The sequence below is a fragment of the Balaenoptera ricei genome, chromosome 3, assembly GCF_028023285.1.
Source record: "Balaenoptera ricei isolate mBalRic1 chromosome 3, mBalRic1.hap2, whole genome shotgun sequence".
Lineage (NCBI taxonomy): Eukaryota > Metazoa > Chordata > Mammalia > Artiodactyla > Balaenopteridae > Balaenoptera > Balaenoptera ricei.
The window spans coordinates 131339794-131360460 of NC_082641.1; the positions used below are offsets into that span (position 1 = coordinate 131339794).

The following is a 20667-nucleotide window of genomic DNA, read 5'->3' on the forward strand; positions in this document are numbered from 1 at the left end:
TATTGGAAGTAGAAGAAAGTGCCTTGATGATGGGTTGGCTTGGAGTGGGGTGAGAGGAAGGGAGAGTCACGGGTGATGCAGGTTGCAACTTATGAGTTTGGGTGTCAGAGAAGGTTAACTTGAACATCGTGGTCTGTGATGCCTCTGGAGCATTCCAAGCAAAGAGCTGAATGTTGTTATCTGGAGTTCAGAGGAGAGGTCTCAGCTAGAATTATAAAGCTGGGGGTTATCAACCTGCAATTTTAAATATCTGGGGGTAGGTTTGGGTATGGAAAAGAATGTTATAGTTACTGACTCAAGTTGCCCATTTAAAAACCTAGCTTTTCCTTTTTTTTTTTTTTTTTTAATGTCTGAAACATTTATATTAACATATTTCCTAGCTTTTCTTAAAGGCTTTAAGTTCAACTTACAAATCTTGTTATTCCATTATAAGTCTAGTAATTTTTCGTATGAAGATAAGGACAATCACTTTCACTTGTTCTGATTACTATTAAATTAATTCTTAAGTTTAGTAGCTTCAGTCCTCAAACATTTAAAAGACTTACAGCCTTAATTAATCAAATTTCCTTAGACATTTCAGACTACAATTACAAAATTAATATGCCTGATTTTCTCAAACACTTTAAATGTCCAACAGGGCAGACTTAACAAATCTAAAAAGCCAGATCTTTCTAAGCACTTAACCATACGTTGTAGATTAATTACCTAAAGTTATAAATGTAACAAGTCAGATTCTCTGGGCCATTTCAAGAATCTTAAATCCTACACAAAGCAGAACAAGACCACAGAACCTTCTCTCCTGTATTGATTCCTTCAATATCTGAATATTTATTTATATCTCCTCTCCGGAGTTACAGATTTACTCCCTCAGCAAGGGGATCAGAATTTTTTCCAAATATTACTATTTGGAACTAACCTATATAACAACATGGGAAAAGCTTATGAGAAAGCTTTCCTTGAAGAAAGACTATGAAATTGTATGTAAAGGATGGTTAAAAGCATGTGCCCCGCCCCCAAGAAAAAACATAGAGGCTGGGGGTAATTAGGAGAGAAACCGCACAGTTATTTGAACAGGGAAAGGTTAATATAAAGATTTATTAATTGTAACAGGGGACTGTAGTAATGAGGCATTGCCCAGTAAGAAGTAAAGAGAACTCTAAAGAATACAGGAATAGCAGATGTAAGGAGCAGACAATACTCCTGGGGCTGAGATAGAGCACCCAGGAAAAAGAACCCCCTGCCCCTCCCCCACAAGAAGGGTAGTGCCAGGGGAAGCTGGTGCTGAAGAAACTATGTGTACTGCAGTAGCCTGGCGCTGGATGCAAATGCTATTTTGAAAAAAATATATGTGGGAAATGTAGGAGCTCTTATCCATACCAATCAGGTTTGAAAGCAACATCACACACTGCCTTGTACAGAGATACCCAGCTGTTTTCTGTGTTGATGTCTGAGCTCCCCTGCTAGAAGATATCCTCTTTTAAAGCAAGGATTATATTTCATCTTCCTCGTGTAGCCAACCCTGAAGTGAGTATACATTATATGCTCAATAATTTATTTTTGAATATATGAACTCTGAGGGAAGAATCTTACTCAACTTGCCTTTTTTCCATTAATTTTTTATTCTATGTTTTCCTACTGTAAAGGCAAGAAATATTTATCGGGGAAAATGCAAAGGTAGAATAAAGGGAGAAAAATATCCATCATAATTACTGTTGGTACTTTGGTGTATTTCTTAGGCACAAATAGTTGTTTTTCTTTTTTCTTTTTTTAAAAACATAGATGTACACACATCATATCCCATATGCAATGTTATATCCTGTATTTTAAACTTAACGTAAATAAAGCACTTCTCCAACTCATCAACTCTTTGTTGAAGAGTCAGTGGTGAATTATTTTATTTAGAAAACGTTTACACTAATGTTATGAATGCAAATGACTGCAAAATATCTCATTCTGAAGATGTGAGGTTGTTGATCTAACCATTTCCCTTGTGAAACTTTTGGTTCTTTTAAAATTTTTCCTATTATAAATAATCCCATAATGAACATTGTTGTGTATAAAATATTCTCCGGTAGGCCGATTTCCTAAAATGGCTGACCCACATGTGAAATTACTAGGCTAGTGGGTACAAATACGTTTAAGGCCACTGAGGAAAACTGAAGATCATAGGACATCTGCTTCTAAACATGAAAACTGGTAGCTTCCCGATTTCAACAAGACACAAACCAGAAGCCTCTTCAATGCCACCTAGTACTACCAAAATAGGTACACGTGCTTAGCTAACGCTCCCAGTCCCCTCCACGCCCCTCCCCCTGAGAAAATGCTGCCCAGCCCTAAAAGACTGCATGACTGCCTGACCCTGGGCTAGTCCCTTCGGGCCTTTGGCCCTCATTTGTCCCCAGGCTACCCAGTGGAGAGGTGGCCTGACTAGGCGTGCCGAATTAGAGGATATTCCTACAGTCCTGGGTGTGTGTTTGACGTCCTGGGCGCCGAATCCCAAGCTCCGGGGCTCTACAGGGCGCGGTCACCTCGCGGGTAAACCCGGAGGCTTAAAGCATTAGAAGCTACAGTTTACAGAGCTCCAGGGAGGGCCCAAAGTACGACAAGCCCTTCTCCACGCCGAGATTGGCCCAGCCTTTTCTACATCTCCTGCGCAGCGCCTTCTCTTCCCCGCGGTTCACCTAGACCACCCTCCAGACCTAATCCCGACTTCCGATTCTTCCCAGCGGAAGGGTCACCCAAGCCCCTTGGGTCCCCTTCCCTCTCTCCTTTTCTTTCCGCACCGACCAAGCCAGTCCCAGTCTCCACAGTGGGGGGGTCTCCGCCACCCTAAGCTTCTGACCACCTTGCAAGACCCGCCATCAGACCCCCATCACCTCTTCTGCACGTCTTTCCACGTTATCTGTCCCGATCGTCCCTCTGTCTTTCCCGCCACGACTGTCTTTCTATCCGATTTCTATCCCGCCGGTCTGCGGGTCCTCTGGCCCTGGTCCTTCCGTTTCACCCTGTCTGAACCTCTCATGACAGTTTCTCTATCCCCTTTAGGTCCCCCCTCACATGCCCCTCCGCGTATCTCTCCCTCTGCGTCCCCGCCCACGTCTGCACTTCTGTCGCCCGAAAGTGATCTTCCGTACCCGGAGTCGGGGCCTGCGTCCAGACGGGACCCTGCTAACCATCCATTCCCGGGCCCGGAGAGTCTGCGGCCCGGTTCCCCTCCCTCACCCGGGGAACTCTTCCCTCTTCCACTTTCTCTACTTTGAACCCATCCCAGCAGAGTCCAGGAAGTAGCCAGGCGCCGGGGACTGGCGGCGATGACGCCCAATGGGACGCGCCAGCGGCGGCGGCGGCCCCGCCCAGAGTGCGAACGCGGCCAATGGACGCGCGGAGGCGGGACTTCCGCTGTCCCGCGGAGGGCGGGGGAGCGAACTGTTGTGGTGCGGAGCGTTGGGCGGGCGGCGGCCGGGCGGCCCAGGGGCTGCCGCGGGACTCGGGGCGCAGCCGAGCGGCTGCAGGGGTGGGGCGGGCCGGACGCGCCGCGGGGCCCGGACGCCACGGGTTCGAGGCCGGGCCCCGCGCGGGGAGGCCGCGCCACCCCGGGGGAGCTGCCCGGCGGCGAGTTTGCCCGGCAGCCGAAATAAGGCGGGAGCCGGCGGGGGCCCTCGGAACCCCCTGGCAACCCGGGCCTGGAGTCCTCGGGGAGCGGCTGCTTCCTGGGACGCCCTCCCAGACGTCCCCGCCGAAGGGTAACGGTTAAGGGCCCCCGGCAGAAGGCGCCTCCGGGTGACTCCCGGCGGGGCCCTGCGAGCCGCGGGAGTCGACCCCGGGGCCGCGAGCGGGGAGGAAGGGGCTTGGCGGAGACGCGGGGCCGGAGACCGAAGGAGCGGGAGCCCGGCGGAGCGGAGCCGGGCCTCCCGGGCGCGGGGCAGGGCAGCGCCTCGGCTGGAGACGGACTCTGGGACCCTCGAGTGCGGGGGCCTCGGCAACCTGCCCCGCGGGGAGCGCGGCCGCGGAGTGGCCTACGGGGGACCCTCCCTCAGAGGGGCCGGCCCGGGGCGGGGAGATGAACGGCTTTAGCACTGAGGAGGACAGCCGCGAAGGGCCCCCCGCCGCCCCCGCCGCCGCCCCGGGCTACGGCCAGAGCTGCTGCCTCATTGAGGACGGCGAGCGCTGCGTCCGGCCCGCCGGCAACGCCTCCTTCAGCAAGAGGGTTCAGAAGAGCATCTCGCAGAAGAAACTCAAGCTGGACATCGACAAGAGCGTGAGTCCGCCTCCGCCTCCGCCCCCGCCCCCGGCTGGGCCCCCGCGCCGGGCAGCTCTCTGGCCGCTGCCCCAGGCTGCGGGCGGGACTCGGGGGCCCTCCCCGCCCTGGGCCTCGCCGCCCTTTATCTGCAAACTTGAGGAGTTGGGCTTGCAAAGGCCGCTCGGCGCTGGTGGGCTCTAACTAGGACTCTGCCCAAATCCGGGAGGTTAGCGGCGGGGGCTCCGAGGACCCTTCCTGCCTGGGAAGATTTGACACCAGTTTTTAGTTCGTTTTATTGGCGTAGACATGGGAGCAGGAAGAGGTGGGTTCATTTGGTTGGCCCACGGAGGAGCAGGTATTAGGGAGGAGGTGATGAAGGGACCCAGCTCTTCTCCAACTTCTCCCTCCTTCTCGGATCCGTGTTATTCCTTCAGAAAAAGAAAGGTGGCAGTTACGTCCCTGTCTGGGGCGGCCTCAGCTTCTGCAGAGGGTCACCGAGCTCGCTGCTCAGCAGGCAGCTGTGGGGACATGGGATTGTCAAGGATGTGGCAGAAATAAGACCAAGATCTGGTGTCGGGAGGTGGCTCTGGCAGTCGAAGTGACAGAAAGGAAGAAAATCCATTTTTATAGGGTTAACTTCTTTACAAATGCCCGGGAGGGTGGAGGTGGGTAATTTAAATTTGAATAGAAAACTTTTTCTGTGTGATTTTACCACTTCTAGTTAACTATTCTAAAGATGTGCCTATTGTCAACCAGTTAAGAACTGTTTAGTTTGACATTTGTTGCTGCAAGCCTTAAGTGGCTGCCTGGTGATTAGGAATTGGAAATAAGTTAGAGGGTTATTTAATATTCAGGTAGACCAGCTAGGAGATTAGGTGGTTAACATCCATTCTCTTTTAGGACCAAAATTTCTCCACTTTGGGGGGAAATCAGAGATCGCTTGTTAAACTGAAAGGGCACCCACTTTTCTATTTCTGATTTTACAACTGCAAATGAGGCCTAGAGATAGGAAGTGAGGGTGCCAAAGTCACACAGCACCTAAGAGGCTGGTTAATTTCTTGAATCCGTTGTCTGATTTACTTCCAAGCCCCATGCATAAGCCTTGATTAAGTCTTTAATAAGTAAAAAAAAATCTTCCCTGCCCTTCCTTCTACGCTCTTCACTCTCACCCCCTTTTTTTTTAAGTTAACAATTATATTTGCAACTCTTGAATGGAAAGATGCTACTTTTAAGTGGTTGAGGGTGAGTTGATGGCTTTCTTAGTACAAATCTCTATCAATGAATGAATAAATGAATGAAAGGAATTCATCTAAGGAAACAACTGGCTAGACACTATCGTGGCCTGGATTAGGACATGTATGGAAGTGAAATGCTTAATTCTAAGACAGTAATGAATTCATCCTCATGGAAACACTGCCCACCTTCTGTTTAGGTTGTTGGGGGCCTTTACTTGAGCAGCTTATAATAATATTTTACAGTACTACAAAAAAAGAAATTCCCAGTTCTTTTAAACCCACCATCTGAACAGTTGTGCTGCCGCAACTGGGGCCCCATTTTCCCGGTGACCCCACTGGAAAACCTGTGTTGGGCTCTGTTGACTGTTTGACACACGCTGTCTAGAAGAGAGGCAGCCTGAGCCTGGTACTAGAGTTCCCAAAAGGTAATGCTTCTGAAGGAGTAGGATTTCAAGGCAGAATCACTCACAGTTTGTTTGAAGGTGGTGTTGTGGAGTCATTACTTCTGAAAGGGATTCTATTTCATTCTCACAGGCTTGGGCAGGAATTCAGTTCTAAGTAACTGCTGTGTTACAAGAATTTTTAGCTGTTGCAGAAAGTGAAACAGGAAAAAAAACACTAGAGCCTTTTCTACCACCCTCCTTTCTCCACCCCCAACTCCCTAAAGGCCACTGGGCTCTGAAATTTCTGAAAACCAATATGTACTTGAAAACGGTTAAGGAGGAATAATGACTGTTTATCTTGTAAAAGGGTCTAGCAGAGAACCTTTTTAAATAATAGCACCTTAAATCCTACTCAGGCAGTTTAACTTCTTTCATGTAGACATTGGCAGTGTTCTGTGATTTATTAAGATATAACATGCTTTCAAACATCCCTCCAATTGACATATATCTGCTTTTTTCTGGAGAAAAGTAGAAGTGGAGAATAGAGTAAGGAAAACATTGCAGAAGGAAAGGACGTGTGCCAGGGGTTAGAAGGTCTGGATGACCTTGGCCAGGTCATTTCTCCACTCTAGGTGGCTTCAGGTTATCGCTCTAGAAAATGAGATGGGAGCCAGTGGGGTTACACTGGTGATTGCTGAGTTGTCTTCCATCTAGGATTCCATTATTCTAGTGTCCTGACCTGAAATCTCCCAGCCACAGCTTTAGGAATCACGTCTTCTGCCTGTTCTTTTTCCAAGTCTGTCACTATGAATTTGAGGAACAGCTTAGTCTCTCAGACTTTACATGTGAAACTAGCTAACATGAGGGCCAGCTTCCTGTGAGGGATGTAGGGTATGCTGTGAGTGTGCTTTCTTCCCTCATAAAAGCACATCCAGTAGTCTATACATCAGCTAGATGAGAGTCTTTGAGACAGTGACAGGTGCTGTGTCCACAGGTCCTTTGACAGAGTTGAATCTGGCAAAGCTATTCCAATTTGTTGCCGTATGTAAATGTGGCTTTTACTGGCCTAAGCTGCTTTTAGATGCAAGGGGATGGCTGTGTCGATGCAGCAGGATTTATTGATTACCTGCTGTCTGCAAGACACCCTCACAGTGTAAACTTAAAACTACTCATGACTCACTAATCCAACCACATGAAAGTGCTAATTCATCTGAATAAAAAACAGTTTTCATTATTTTCTCCGTGAAGAGGCCTGAATTAATTACGCTGGTTTCCTATCAGTTTACTTTTATCTTTAAGCATTTGAGGAATAAACTCAAATTCAGAAGTCTCTCAAGAACATTTGCGCAACATCTGGTTCAGTGTTAACAACCCCAAGTCATTTACACAGTCATCCTCCATTCAACCCTGCTAGTTATATTCTTAATAAGAACACGTTCTTCACATCCTAGCTGCTGTTGCCGCCTTCACTTACTATTATAATAAGCCTCCAGTCTGCATTAGAAAAGCAGCAGTTGTATCCAGCTTCTTTTTTTAAAAAAGTTTCTTATTTATTTATTTATATATTTTGGGCTGCGTTGGATCTTCGTTGCTGCGCGCGGGCTTTCTCTAGTTGCAGTGAGCAGGGACTACTCTGTTGCCGTGCGCGGACTTCTCATTATGGTGGCTTCTCTTGTCGCGGAGCGTGGGCTCTAGGTGCGCGGGCTTCAGTTGTTGCAGCACGCAGGCTCAGTAGTTGCGGCACGGGGGCCCTAGAGCGTGTGGGCTCAGTAGTTGCTTCACATAGGCTCAGTAGTTGTGGCGCACGGGCTTAGTTGCTCCGTGGCATGTGGGATCTTCCCGGACCAGGGATCAAACCCGTGTCTCCTGTGTTGGCAGGCGGATTCTTAACCACTGCGCTACCAGGGAAGTCCCCCAGCTTCTTTTATGTGATTCCACCTTGTGAGAATTTCTGCACCTCTTTCCACTTCTCTTTGTGGATTGGATGTGTGGTGATGCAAGAATTATAAATACATACACAGAAACAGTTTTTCAGAGGGTTGTCATCGTACAGTAGTAAGTGTTGTCAATGTAAAAATAGGATGTCCTGTCTACCATTACCACAGTGCCTTCTTTCCTGCTCCTGGGGACCGTGCATTCCAGTGAGGTATAAGTTCCTAACTCCTACAGGTCTGAAAATGTCACGTCTCTCCCTGCTTCAAAAACCTTGGGGGACCCTGTCTTGTTTGAAGGAAAGTCTAAGCTGTTGTCATGCCCCTGACCCCCGAATTTCTCCTGATGCTCCTACACAGGCAGTCACCTCCATCTAAGTGACATGGTCTCCTCAGGGCCTCTTCACTCACGCCTTCCATCGGCCTCATTTGAAACCTAAGTCGTGGCTTTTCCCATCTGGAATGCTTCCTGACTACCTGCAAATCCTCCCTTCTGGTCAGGGACCTCCACTCTAGCTAGCTCAGCCACAGGGCCTTGCCCTTGCTGTATCCATACCATTTGTTATATTTATCATTCAGGGGAGACTTGGTTTATAACGCACTGCCTGGTGTGATATTAGCGTTCTCTTTGAGGGGTTCTCATTGTGCAATTCAGTAGGAAACTTGTGGAAATGATGGCTTGCATCTTGTTCTTCCTTTGGTCTCTCCAATGCTTCGCAAGGGAGAAAAGCCCCATAATTTGACAGATACCTGTTGCTGTTTCCATGGAATTGGTAACTCTGACTTTAATTTGCTTCCCAACAGGTAAGACACCTGTATATTTGCGATTTCCACAAAAATTTCATCCAGAGTGTACGAAATAAAAGGAAGAGGAAGACAAGTGACGATGGTGGAGATTCTCCTGAGCATGACACTGACATTCCTGAGGTAAAGGTCCAAAACTTTACCTTAAGAAAGCTGGGAGAATGGATTCTAACCTGATCCTTACCTCTGGCCTGGTCTAAGAAGTAATTTTGGTCTCCTCTGTGTTGCTGTGGTGTATTTGAAAAGTGAATCATAGAATCATAGTAATATGGAATCTGAGAGCTGAAAGCTTAGAAATCAACTGGTCTGACTGTCCCACAATTTTACAGACAGGCACAGACACTCAGGGTCACACACACAGTTTGGGGGCCCCAGTCCGGTGCCCTCTCCAGTAGGCTGTGCTGACTTTCTTCAAAAAACCCCTGAGAAATACTTAAATACAACCACAGTGTCAAGTTTTTAAAAACTTTGTTTTTGCCCTTAAAGTTAGAGACTGAGTGTATATGGATTGGGGGAAGTAATTTCCCCTCTGTTTTCTGGTCTGCAAAATGAAGGTGTAAGTTGTCAGGTCACACCAGCTCTGGTTTTCTGTCACTCTCTGATTCCTGGTCCAGGCTTGTTCCCAAAGATCTATTCCAAGGTCAGTTACACTGGCCCAGGGTTTCTCAACCCTGGCACTGTTGACGTTTGGGGCAGATAATTCTTTGTGGTGGGGCTGTCCTGTGCATCGTAGCATGTTCAGCAGCATACCTGGCTTCTACCCACTAGGTGCCAGGCACCCCCCGCCCCCGACCCAGTGTCTCTAGACACTGCAGGTGTCCTCTGGGGGGCAGGATCATCCCCTGCTGAGAACCGTCGCACTAGATGATGAGCCCTAGGCTTCTCAAACCAGAAGCCTGCCTTTCCTTCAAGGTGCCAATGTCTATTAAGCAAGGCTACGGGGAGGAATATCGAATTTTCTTTCTATCTAAATTGTTTTCACTTAAGACTCAGCAAAAGAAGAACCATTTATAATGTACACTGAATATTTGATGCATGAATATTTCATAAGGCAACCGCCTGTTAGCACTCAGAGTGAAAATGACTGTGTAGGAATAGAAAGAGTAGGCGGGCCTTTGTCTGCAGATGTGGAGGAAACCTTTGAAAATATGGCCCTTTCCCTCTGCCCCTTCCTGTGTCCCCTTTTCTAGCATTGGTTTACAGTATCTTTCTAATGCTTTTAGCATTTTTATTATTATTTTATGAAGAAATGGATGTATTCACTTTCTAAATGCTTTTCACCAAAAAAAAAAAAAAAACGGTTTGAGGAATGTTTGAAAAGAATGAAGGACTTTGGTCCCTCATATTGATCATTCATTTTGTTTTTAAGTGCTCTCCACCTGCCTGAAGCAAGAACATCTCTTTTAGAGGCAGGTAAAGGCAGCCCAACTTTCTGGGCCTTCAATATTTCATGACTGTGCAGCTTTCCTCTCTGCCTTTGTTAGAAAAAAAAGGGAGGGTCCTTTCCCCTCTGTTACCCAGTCATCTGCAGAGACCCTGACCCTAACCTGCTGATTTGTACATTTGCTACAGTAGCTTTGAGCTTTCTCTGGAAGGCTGTTAAGGATCCTAATACCCGAAGGCTGAGCCTAGGGGAGAACTATTTGAGAATACCAGTACTTCCCACTGTCCTCTGTCATGCCCCTCTATCTACTCTGTGCCGAGCTCTGGCCTGTCTTCCTCCAGGATGTCTGTCTGCTTTTACCTTTGCTCTCCATGCCTGCTACCCCCTCTAGCATCAGCACCCCTGCAGAGCTCAACTTCACTATCTCATTTCTGGACCATTGCTGCAGCATCTCCCTCTGCTGTCCCTCCACCCCCCAGTCAGTCTTTCCACAAACCACCACAGATCCATCTTCCTGGAACAGCGCCCTCCCACCTAGGTTCTCTCCTCTGCTTCTCAAGACACGCTACCACCCAGTCTCACCTTTTAAACCCATCATGAGAGCCTCTGACCCCCAGCCCATATGTCCTCTCATGGCTTTCCGAGCCCATGGCCTTCTCTCTCATTCCCTCCTCTAGTTCTGGTCCTCACTGTCTCTCTAAACCCTGCCTCTCCTTAGCGGAAGCTTCACAACCTCCATCAGCCTTCTGGGACCACCTCTCCCCCGCCAGGACTCTGCCTCCACTGTTGTTTCTGTCCTTCCAGCCAGTTATTAGTCCTTGGCGGACCATTTCTAAGACTTCTTTGTAGTCTCTCCATCCCCACCCCTATCTAGTGTAGTGCTAGGCACACAGTGGGCTCTCGGTGAGTCGTGGCTGGTCAGGTGATGGATAATGTGTTTCTCCTCTTCTCTCTAGGTTGATCTGTTCCAGCTGCAGGTGAACACTCTCCGACGTTATAAACGGCACTACAAATTGCAGACCAGACCAGGCTTCAATAAGGCCCAGTTAGCAGAAGTAGGTAGACAAAATTGCGCTCTAAAGAGGGAGAGCCAGCATTGTGCTTCTGATGGTGACCTTGATTCTCCGTGTGTGTCTATACATAATCCCTTCCATACCTCTGGAAGCAACTTCCTCTTCCCTCTTTTGCACAATTTAGAATCCCCCAGCTTTAGACCTAGAAAGGCCTGATTTCCATAAAAGAAAGCAGGGCACAGAGAAAAGAAAGGACTTGCTTAAAATCATACAGCAAGTTGGTAGCTTGGAATCTCAAGACTCCTGATTCTAAGTCCTGAGTGTTCTTTTGTTTGTTCATTTGCTTGAATCTTGTTTTGCAAGATTCTTTCTAGATATGTTCCATTCTGCACATGAGGTGTGTCTGATTAATCATCCCCAAACCTTTACTCATGTTCTGTAGGAGCTATTTTTCTTTCTTTGGTTTTTTTCCTTGATTTCTTCTACTCTGATGTTGGTAATGGAAGTATTTATTATAATGAATGGAGCCTAAGAACGTTTTCTCCTGCCCTGAGTCCCTAACACAGTTCCGGGCATGGGATGGGGATGCGGGTGCTCCACTGGCCATCATTTTAATATACTGACAGCCTGCCTTGATACTTCTGTCCTGTTGGCATTTGTGTGGGTACCCTCTCATCCTTCTTTTCTAAATGTGTTTTTCTGTCTATTGTAGAAAACTTGGGAAATGATGAAAAATGCAGTACTACTGTTCAGAGACAACCGCTCTGTAGTTTTCGTTCTCTGACTCCCTTTTTATCTGTCCCAGCTCCCTCGGTCCATCCAGAGATTTCCTTATGGGGTCACATCCCTGTTGGTTTTGGGTCTTCCCTTTAGAGCTTTCTTGCCAATCCATCATTTTTCCTTAAACCTCTCCTTCACCAGCTTCCAGATAAACCATAGAAGCACACAAGCCTTTCCTACTTCAAGATAACATTACCCACTTGCTAGTGTCCACCCCTGGTGGGAGGGGTGGGATGATACGGGGCAAGAGGAGACCTGCATTCTCAGGACTTGGAAATAAAGTATCGGGAAAACATAGTAAATGATGAATTTTTCTTCAAATCTCATGTCTTTCAAGAGGCAGTTATGTACTATTTAGATGGTTTTTTGGGTGAGACACTTATATCTGTTCAATTGGCTACTTATTTGACACAATTTTAAAAGGACACTTTTCTGCCCAGTTCCTGGGCCTGAGAGGTTATGGTAGCAGCTGGTCAGCCATTGCAGTCCCAGTCTCTTGCTCCATGAGGATGACCTTGAGACTACGCCATGATGGACAGTTGGCTGCCACTGAAACAGAACTGCACCTTAGGAGTGTTGTGGAATAAAGTGTTGCTTTTGGGAGCCTGGAAACCAAATCACCTAAACCTGGGAAAAAAGGGCATTCTGTATTCTGTAGCACTGCAGGAAGTTCTGCAGTAATCATAACCCTTTCCATAGCTCTGGGAGCAACTTGCTGTTCCCTCTTTTGCACAGCTTAGAATTTGTGGCCCTGATGGTTCACGTGGTTTAATGGGCTCTGTTTTTCCTCCCCATGTAGACTGTCAGCCGACACTTCAGGAACATACCCGTGAATGAAAAGGAGACGCTCGCTTACTTCATCTACATGGTGAAGAGTAACAAGAGTAGACTGGACCAGAAATCAGAGGGCGGCAAGCAGCTTGAGTGATGATGAAGCACGTCTTCAAGAAAGGAAGTATAATGCTTAATGCACAGGTGATATCTGCTACCTTTAAGCCCATAAAGACTGTTAAATTTTATTGTAAATAAAAAAGTTTGAATGTTGAATACTGTAAATCTTTTCGGTCAGGAGGATTATATTCTCATGATTCAGCATGTTTATACACAGACTTTCTTTTAAGGCAACTACTGGACTAAAAAAAAACAAGATCGGAAAAAGAATGAAAGAAAAACAATGTATTGCCACATTCAGCAAAGCATTAAGTCAGTTCTACTGGAAATGTGGGATGACAGGTATTTTGGTAGTCACCTTGTAATTCCACGCTGCCACATGTGTGGTGTAGCCCTGGACCAGCAGCGAGGTATGGCTCTCCGGGGAGGTACATGAGCAGACCCGTCTGCTGGGGACATAGCCGCCCCTCTTTGTTGCAGGCTTTGTCGCTTATCAGCAAATCTGTTTGACACGGTCCCTCGCCAGCCCTGTGCTTTGCACACAGTAGGCACTCAGTCAGGATTTGCTGGTTAATCCAGCTGTCACTAACAGTGCCAGCCTTGTGCTTCCCACCTCTAGGTATTGAGACCTCTGCCGTTTCTGTCACTCACCACTTAACTTCCGGGGTGTGAGGAAATCCTGATGCACCAACAGGATATTTCAGGTCAGAGGAGAACTTCAGGGCAATCTCATGTGCCACGCTGTGTCTGTGGAGGTTCCAGAAACACTGAGGCAGAGCCCCTCCCGGGAGCCGTGGCTCTTTGTTCACCCCTCCATGCCTCATGCTTCAGGGTCAAGTTATGTATTGTGACTTCAGCCATTCTCCTGCGCCAGAAATGCTTTGACAAATGAAGATATTTAGTGGTTTGGGGCTCATGTTCTCAGAAGTACTAATCCTTAATTCACAACCACAAGAAAGCTGCCAAGGACCATGTGGTTCCTGCTCCAAAGTCCAGCTCTGGGATAGAAAGTCTGACCAGCTTTGACCTCCTTGGGGGTCAGCAACAAATCATGGGTTTGAACAACACAGGTCAGTGCCATCCGATGTTCATTTTTGTGAGCAATTTGCCTCTCTTTTAGGGGGGACGATTGCTAAAGTTTTTTAAGTATTAATAATTACCTGATCTTTTTTTATGTTCAAAAACTCAGATTCCTCTATCTAATTATATCAGAGCCAAAGTATCCTTTGAAAACAAAGCTTTATATCCAAAAGTATGCTTTTGCAAAATTTTCTAGTCAGTGTGTTGGGGGGCAGAGGATGTGGACAGGGAGTGGGAAGAAAAGAGAAGAAAGGACTTGAATTCTAATTTCTGACCATCTTGACATATATTGTGGTCAAAGGTATCACTTTCTTACTCAGTTTGCATTCTGAGTTCTTTCTTAAGCCTTAAAAAATAAAAGCAGCAGTGGACAGCCTGGCCTGGCGGAGCATTTTAGTGACGCACAGACGGCTTAATCTGAGCATCCACGCAGAGAAGTCGGAACAGCCCCACCCCCCGGCCCCCAAGCAGTGTGGTGGAGTGGCCAAAGGTCTCAGTTCCGTGGAGCATGCATTCCGTGGACGGGGACAGGGCCACCACTCTCACTAAATAAAACGACGTGTGTTCGCTGCAGGCAAGGTTTCACCAGTGTTCACGATGCATGTCTAGCAGATTGCAGCCTTTTAAAATATGTATAAATGAATGTACATAGAGCATACTCTAGACTATGAGGGGATCTTATTTTCATACACCTGACCGTGGATGGCACGTCAGGGTGCTCTCTGCGTGTTTTTAGTTGTGCAGATGCAATAGGTATTTAGAGAGTGTCTCGCTACTCACAGCTGAAGGCTGTTGATGTGTGAGCATCAAGAAGGCTCTAAAGTATGTGGCTTATGTAGGTTTTTTCCTGAGAAGCTGAGTCAGAAAGGCTTTGAAGGCGTCAAACACCAAACCCCCTTTGTCAAGGGGAGTGTTTTTTCATCAGGCTGGAGTTTGGGGACAGGTGGGGTTAAGGCATTGGTAACCTGCTCTCTGGAAATGTCCACATCTTATTGAGAAAAAAAGTGTATCTTTCTGATGTTTGAACCAGAATTGTGGATGTGTAGGTCTTGTCACTGTTTTTTCAATAGCAGATCTGTGTTCCCAGTTGAGAGACAGCAGTACGCTTCTATACAAGAAGCTGTGGTGTTAGGCTCCGTCTGTTCAAATGTGTCTGTAAGAGTGCTTTCATTCCCACGTGAAGCCTGGGGAAACTTTTCCCTCTCAGCCAGATGCTGTGCGCGCTCAGAGTCCCAAGCCGTCTTTCCTCTAAGGAGAGGTCCTTTGGAAAGTGGAGGTTATGGGTGTCTTTTCAACCGTTGAAAGCATGTCAGGTGAGAGAGAAGACAGAGCTCTCTGAACTTATATTTTCCTTGTGTGCAGAAATCTATTCTTTCATCAGACCACTAAGCCACTTGCCTTAGCCTCTTCTGCAGTCTCCCATGGCTTGATCTGGGGCAGGAGACTTCTGTCTGTCAGAGGTTGGCCGACCCTCCAAAGCAACCGGATCTGGCTTCGGGGAGCAGTGGGGCTTGGGGAAAGCAGCCCTCATCGTGGCTGCCTGCTTTTTATACCACCTATCAAGGACTCGTGTGTCCCTCCACCTGTAATGTTGCAACATTGCCTTCTCTCCTCTTGGTGCTTCTGGGCAAAACTGGAATGTGCAATCCAGAAATGGCACTGTCTTAAAGAGCACAGCTCCTGCCTCAGTTTCCAACCTGCTGTGATTCTTTCATGTGCCCTGAAGGGTGTCACATGGAATTGTCAACATCTTGCCATTTGTGTTGCTTCATTTTAAGGTTTTTAAAAAACAAACGGACAAACTTCTTATTTCAACGAACAAACCCTTAGGTTGGCAACATCATGTGAAAAAAATCATAGCTGAATCCCTTGAAAGATTGCAACCAAAGGATTCAAGACCGCTGGTGTAAAAGGAAGAGGAATTTCATTTATGTGATACAGCCGCCAAGTTGTTAGATGTTCCTATTATAGCTAAATAGTCACAGCTAGTCTTCCAGAGAGCAGATATTAATAATTGTTTGCAGCTGGAATGTTGCGTCTAACCTTGGCATTTCAGGTGTTTATTTTGTGGGAACTTTTTTGTTTAATATCCTGGAGGGCACCTGACTGGTAGAAAGGAGAAAGTAGGAGAGGGAAGTTACTCAGGGGCCCGACCATGGATCCCAGAGTCGTTGCTGCACAGAAATCATCTGAAGGCTCTCAGTCATTACCGTGACAAGATCCAGAAGTTGGGAAAGGAACTTTAAGTCATCCAGTCCAGTCTCCCCATAGGTGCTGGCATTCTGCCTACAACCGTCCCACCAAGATTTGAGCAGTCTGGGCTTAAACACCTCTGAGGACAGAGAACTCACTACCTCCTGTGGAAGGCTGTTCTATCATTGTAAACCTCTGGCTTTTCTATGTTCTCTGGAATTTCCATCTTAGTCTCTGCCTAATGGGGGCCAAGTTAGTTGGCCAAGGACCTAATTGCTGCACTGTCCCAGGGCATAGTGTTTGTCTCTGGGGAAGGAGCAGCTAGCATATAGACACTTTGGTGTCCTGGCTGTCCTTCCCCCCCCCCCCCCGAGTATTAGTTCCTTATTGGAGATGTTGAGGAAACCCCAACGTCATCCTGCTGGGATGAGGTATAACATCATTATACTCCCTTGATCTTGCTAAAGCTGATGGAGGAGGTCAGGGTAGGAGGGAGTACTATCAGGCTGCTAAAAAAAATACCTTAAGACAGAGGAGGCCTTAGTTTTGTGCTTGCCTCACAAACACTGATGCTCATATCACTTAGGAAAAGTTTTAGCTAGAAGATTTTAAAATACGGTCATTGCTCTGTCTGAAGTTGAAAGGTTATAGGGCCCCTGAGGGCTTGTACCTTAAGATTCCTGCAGGTACGTCACACATTGTTTTTATGGAGAAAACAAAGCTTAGAAACTTGGGAGAACCACATGTCTCAGTGTCAGAGAAGTGCCATATTTTCAAGCTGGGAAGTCCTTTGAGGTTGTCATTGCCCAGTCATTGATTTTTAGAGATGGGGAAACTGAGATTTGAAAAGACTTGCCCGAGTGCTGTGGCATCATCTGGACCAGCCTTCTGTCCTCCTGACGCTTCTGGCGCTCGTTCAGTTTCCAACTTGCAGCATAGCTGTAACCCAGTCTGCAGTGAGCTGCCCTCAGAACCTTGAGAACTTGCCAATGAGCAGAGGTTCCCAAGGCCAGCCTGGCTCTCAGGGAACCAACCTGTAGAACTCAAGGTTGTGAGACAGGGCTGGGAAGGCAGTCAGTTGAGTTTTGCAAAATGAATGGGAGGGGAGAACAGAAGGAGCCTATAATTTAAGACCAAGGTTCCAAAGTCCTGGCGGGAAATGTGGTGGTGTCCTAGACTCTAAATTCTCACTAAATACACTTGCCTTTCAGGTGGGTCACTCAGGTGACCCTGACTTGAACAGACACAGCTCTGTGGCCCTGCCGTTTGCAGCCCCCATCCCTGTTAGCGAGACAGGCAGTTGAACTGAAGGACAGGTGAGCTCAAGATCATGCCCTGGGAAGCATGGTGCTTTAGGGATGCCTTTGTATTCCTTTCACTTTACTACAGACTGTTTTCAAGTTCATGGTTAGGAAGGGTAAAGTTGATCCCATTTTTTAAGGTGGAATCCAGCCGGGGGCAAGGTGGGACCTTTTCTTAGAGTAGGAATGTCTACAATCAGTCATTTCATCTAGCTTGCATCTTCAAACACAAACCCTTCAGTGGCTTTCACTTAATGAACACATCTTTGCCAATGACAGAGGCTTGTACAGGATCCCTGTTTTCACATGTCTATTATCTGTTATTCCCGTCAGAATGTTTTGGGGGTGCGGGTTGGTTTGGGTTTTTTTTCCATTTTGTAACTGCCTTATCGAAAAGCAAGTGCCCTTCCATTCCAGGCTTCCTCATATTGTACATGTTTCCTGCCAAACTGGGGGGATCATTTGTATTTTAATTTTGTAATCTATGGCTCTGTACTGTTGAAAGGCTCTCAATTCTGTGAGGTCTCCTTAGTATGTATGTGACTTTTCATGTTGCAGTATCACACAGATGGGATGGCCCGACTTTCGCTCTTAATAAACGATCTGAATGAGAAACAAGAGACACACTCTGTTGTTCCCTTTGAATGTCCACATGGAGCTCAGATGCTTTCACTTGCACATTCGGCCCCTGGCTGTGTAGGACAGTGGCTGGCGACAGCAATCTTTCCTCCACTCGCCCTTCCACTCCCAGTGCGCACCATGTGAGTTCAGGTCACAGAAGTGTGACCCTGCCCTCCCACTCACTCCTGTGCAAAGAGATTGGCTGTGGTTGGATGGCCCGAGTCGAGCCTGAGTGCTTCGTAGCATAGCAGGTACCCTGGCCCCAGAGCTTCACTCTGGTCTTCAGTTATCCACCTATAAAAGTTCTAAGTAAACTGGATGGATGGTTGCAAATTAAAATGCCTGTTGGGGGCCGGGGGGGCGGGGGAGCTGTGAACTGGAAAATCCAGGTCCCTTCTAAGGGCAGCCACTGCTGAGCTCCACCCTGTTGTTGCCACGTGGGAATGCCAGCCCTGCGTGGCCAGTTCTCACGAGTTCTCAAGAGGAACTGGAAATACAGACCTTTATATAAATATCTCAGTGTTTAACTGTCTCAAAAACTTATATTTAGCAATGTATGAACCGGCATTTCTTCACCTACAGTAGAGCCTTGGTATTTAAAGTTGGTCCACCATCTGAACGCTTGTTAGACCTGCAGAATCTCTGCCCTGCCTCGCCCGCCAGCCAGCTACTAAGTCAGAGGCCCCAGCAAGTCGCCTGCTCACGCTGGGCTATCTGACTGAGCTGATTGGTGGAGGCCCCGGAGGCCTCTGGGATGAAGCCCCTTGGCCAGCCAAGCCTCAGACACAGGTCTTTCATTTCAGATTTGTCACTAGTGTCACTTTACCACATCTCTGTCCTCAGCAGCATGAAAGGGGGAAAATGCAGTAAATATTTCTGTTCATATTAGCTGACTAGTAGTACTGCATGCTAGCTCTGAAATTTTAAACAGAAATTTACAAAGTACGGTTCTTCCCCTCAGTACCCTCACCCTCTCCCATTCCGCTCCCATGCAAATAATGTGGAGGTTGACTTTTCAGGAGGCATTTTAGGGGGCGAGGACAGTGGGGAGTCTTGGCTGTCACTGGGAGCCCACAGGGTCAGTGACGGTTTGTTGCCGCAGGATGTCTGAGTCATCTTCCTCTAGAAAGCAAAGGAAGGTCTAGTCTTCATACCATGTTGCCTCTTGATCTGAGGTAGAGCGTAAGTAGTTCCTTTCACTCCTCTGTCTGCTGCCCTGCCCTTTCTTTCATATGTAACTGATGAGGGCTGCCTCGAGCCCCTCACACACCGAACCTAGGAGAGGTGCTTCGTTGCCAAGCTTCCCCCAAACTGGCCGGCTCCTGCTGGAGTCGACCTCCTTTGAGGATCCACAGATATTGGTTGTGATGGAAGGAGGAACCCATATCTTACTGTACCATTAGGACAGAAGTTCCACTAGGAACCGGACATCCTTTTTTCAAAATAGACCTTGAAAATATTGAATATCAGATCCGCTGAGGTCCAGCCTCTTTGAAAGATAGCACTTGCCACCTCCCTCCCCCATCAGAATCCCCTATGAACTCTGTTACAATGCCAATTCCTGGGCCCCATCCCAGATTCTCAGTATGCAAAGCTCAGGGGCTGAATTCCAGGAATATGAATTTTTAAAATTTCCCCAAATAAGACTTAAGCTCATTACAGTTGAGAAGTACTAAACTGGTCCAGAGGTTTCCCAATCCAGCGGCTTCAACCTGATCAGGAATACTGGTTAGAAATCCCCAGTAAGACCTACTTAATGAGAATCTCCACAAGGGCGGCCCAGGGTAAATTCTCCTGGGGAATTTGCACATCTAGGTTTAGATGGCACTGAGTCCAACTGCCTTAGGCCCAGGAAGGGAAAGGAGCTACGTTCAACCTCAAGCAGCTCAGAAAGGTCAGAGCCTGAGCAAATACAGTGACATGCACAGCCACAAAGACACTTTTAAGATGGATCATTGTAATAGATGATCTTCCATCTGGAAAAAAAAAAAGCAGAATGAAAATAATCCACAGTTCCCACCACAGTGCCTGGCATATAGGAGGAAACAACAAATGTGTGGAATTGAATCTTCCATTTACTTAACAGTTTTTTAGTTTGTAAGGATCTTCCACTTCCCGATATAGTAACAGCCATCAAGGGCAGTGTGCGTGCCAGACAACCTGTCACTAGTTTTACATACATTGATCCATCATCATATCAAGCAGGAGCTGTTATTAACTCAGGTTTATGGAGGTGCAAAAGCACGCTCGGAGAGGTTGAGGAACCGCCCAAGTAACAGTGGGAGCTGGAGGCACTCCTGGGAGCGAGTCCAGCGGTCATCCGACCCTAGGGACACTTGTCAACTCCACCATCAAAGAACTCAGGAGCACCGCACTTTGAAGCAGTGCAGCCGCAACAGTTCCCCTTGCCCTGATCAACTGGATTCACTAAACTTCAATGAGGGATTCCTCGAAGTCACTAAGACTCTAGTTAAGAAGTTTAATAACGTTTAATGGAGGTTAACAAGGTACATCCAACTTTCCAGCCAGGTTTTAACTTACCAGAGCTGAACAGAGATTAACAAGCCCAGGAGGTGTAAAGGCACCTGCATGATTTAATGGGGTTAATGAAACTGTCAGAGGTTGGCCGAGAGGGACAGAACTGGAGCATGCCTCTGTTAACGAGTCAATCTGGTTGAGGTCAACAGCCATTTATGAAAGAGCGGAAGCCTGCCCCGGTTCGCCCTGGGCACCACAGGGGTAGCAAGGAAAAGAAGGCCACAACCAACATGCCAACCATGGTCCGTCCTGGTTGGTGGGATTTGGAATGTT

The 20667-nt window shown here is 47.3% G+C and overlaps 1 protein-coding gene across 1 annotated transcript; it reads left to right on the forward strand.

Annotated features, from left to right (window-relative positions):
- Positions 1 to 3521: 3521 nt before the first annotated feature.
- On the forward strand, positions 3522 to 12817 carry SAP30L (SAP30 like). The gene is made up of 4 exons (XM_059917565.1): positions 3522 to 4258; positions 8594 to 8716; positions 10934 to 11032; positions 12570 to 12817. The coding sequence occupies exons 1-4, from the start codon at positions 4061 to 4063 to the stop codon at positions 12696 to 12698; spliced, it is 549 nt and encodes a 182-aa protein (XP_059773548.1). The 5' UTR covers positions 3522 to 4060; the 3' UTR covers positions 12699 to 12817.
- The last annotated feature ends 7850 nt before the right edge of the window (positions 12818 to 20667 follow it).

Excerpts from the sequence above, each read along its gene's own strand:
- SAP30L (XM_059917565.1), top strand. The coding sequence starts at position 4,061 with ATGAACGGCTTTAGCACTGAGGAGGACAGCCGCGAAGGGCCCCCCGCC. Across the intron at positions 8,717-10,933 it reads ATGACACTGACATTCCTGAG|GTTGATCTGTTCCAGCTGCA; the intron begins GTAAAGGTCCAA and ends TCTTCTCTCTAG. Across the intron at positions 11,033-12,569 it reads ATAAGGCCCAGTTAGCAGAA|ACTGTCAGCCGACACTTCAG; the intron begins GTAGGTAGACAA and ends CTCCCCATGTAG.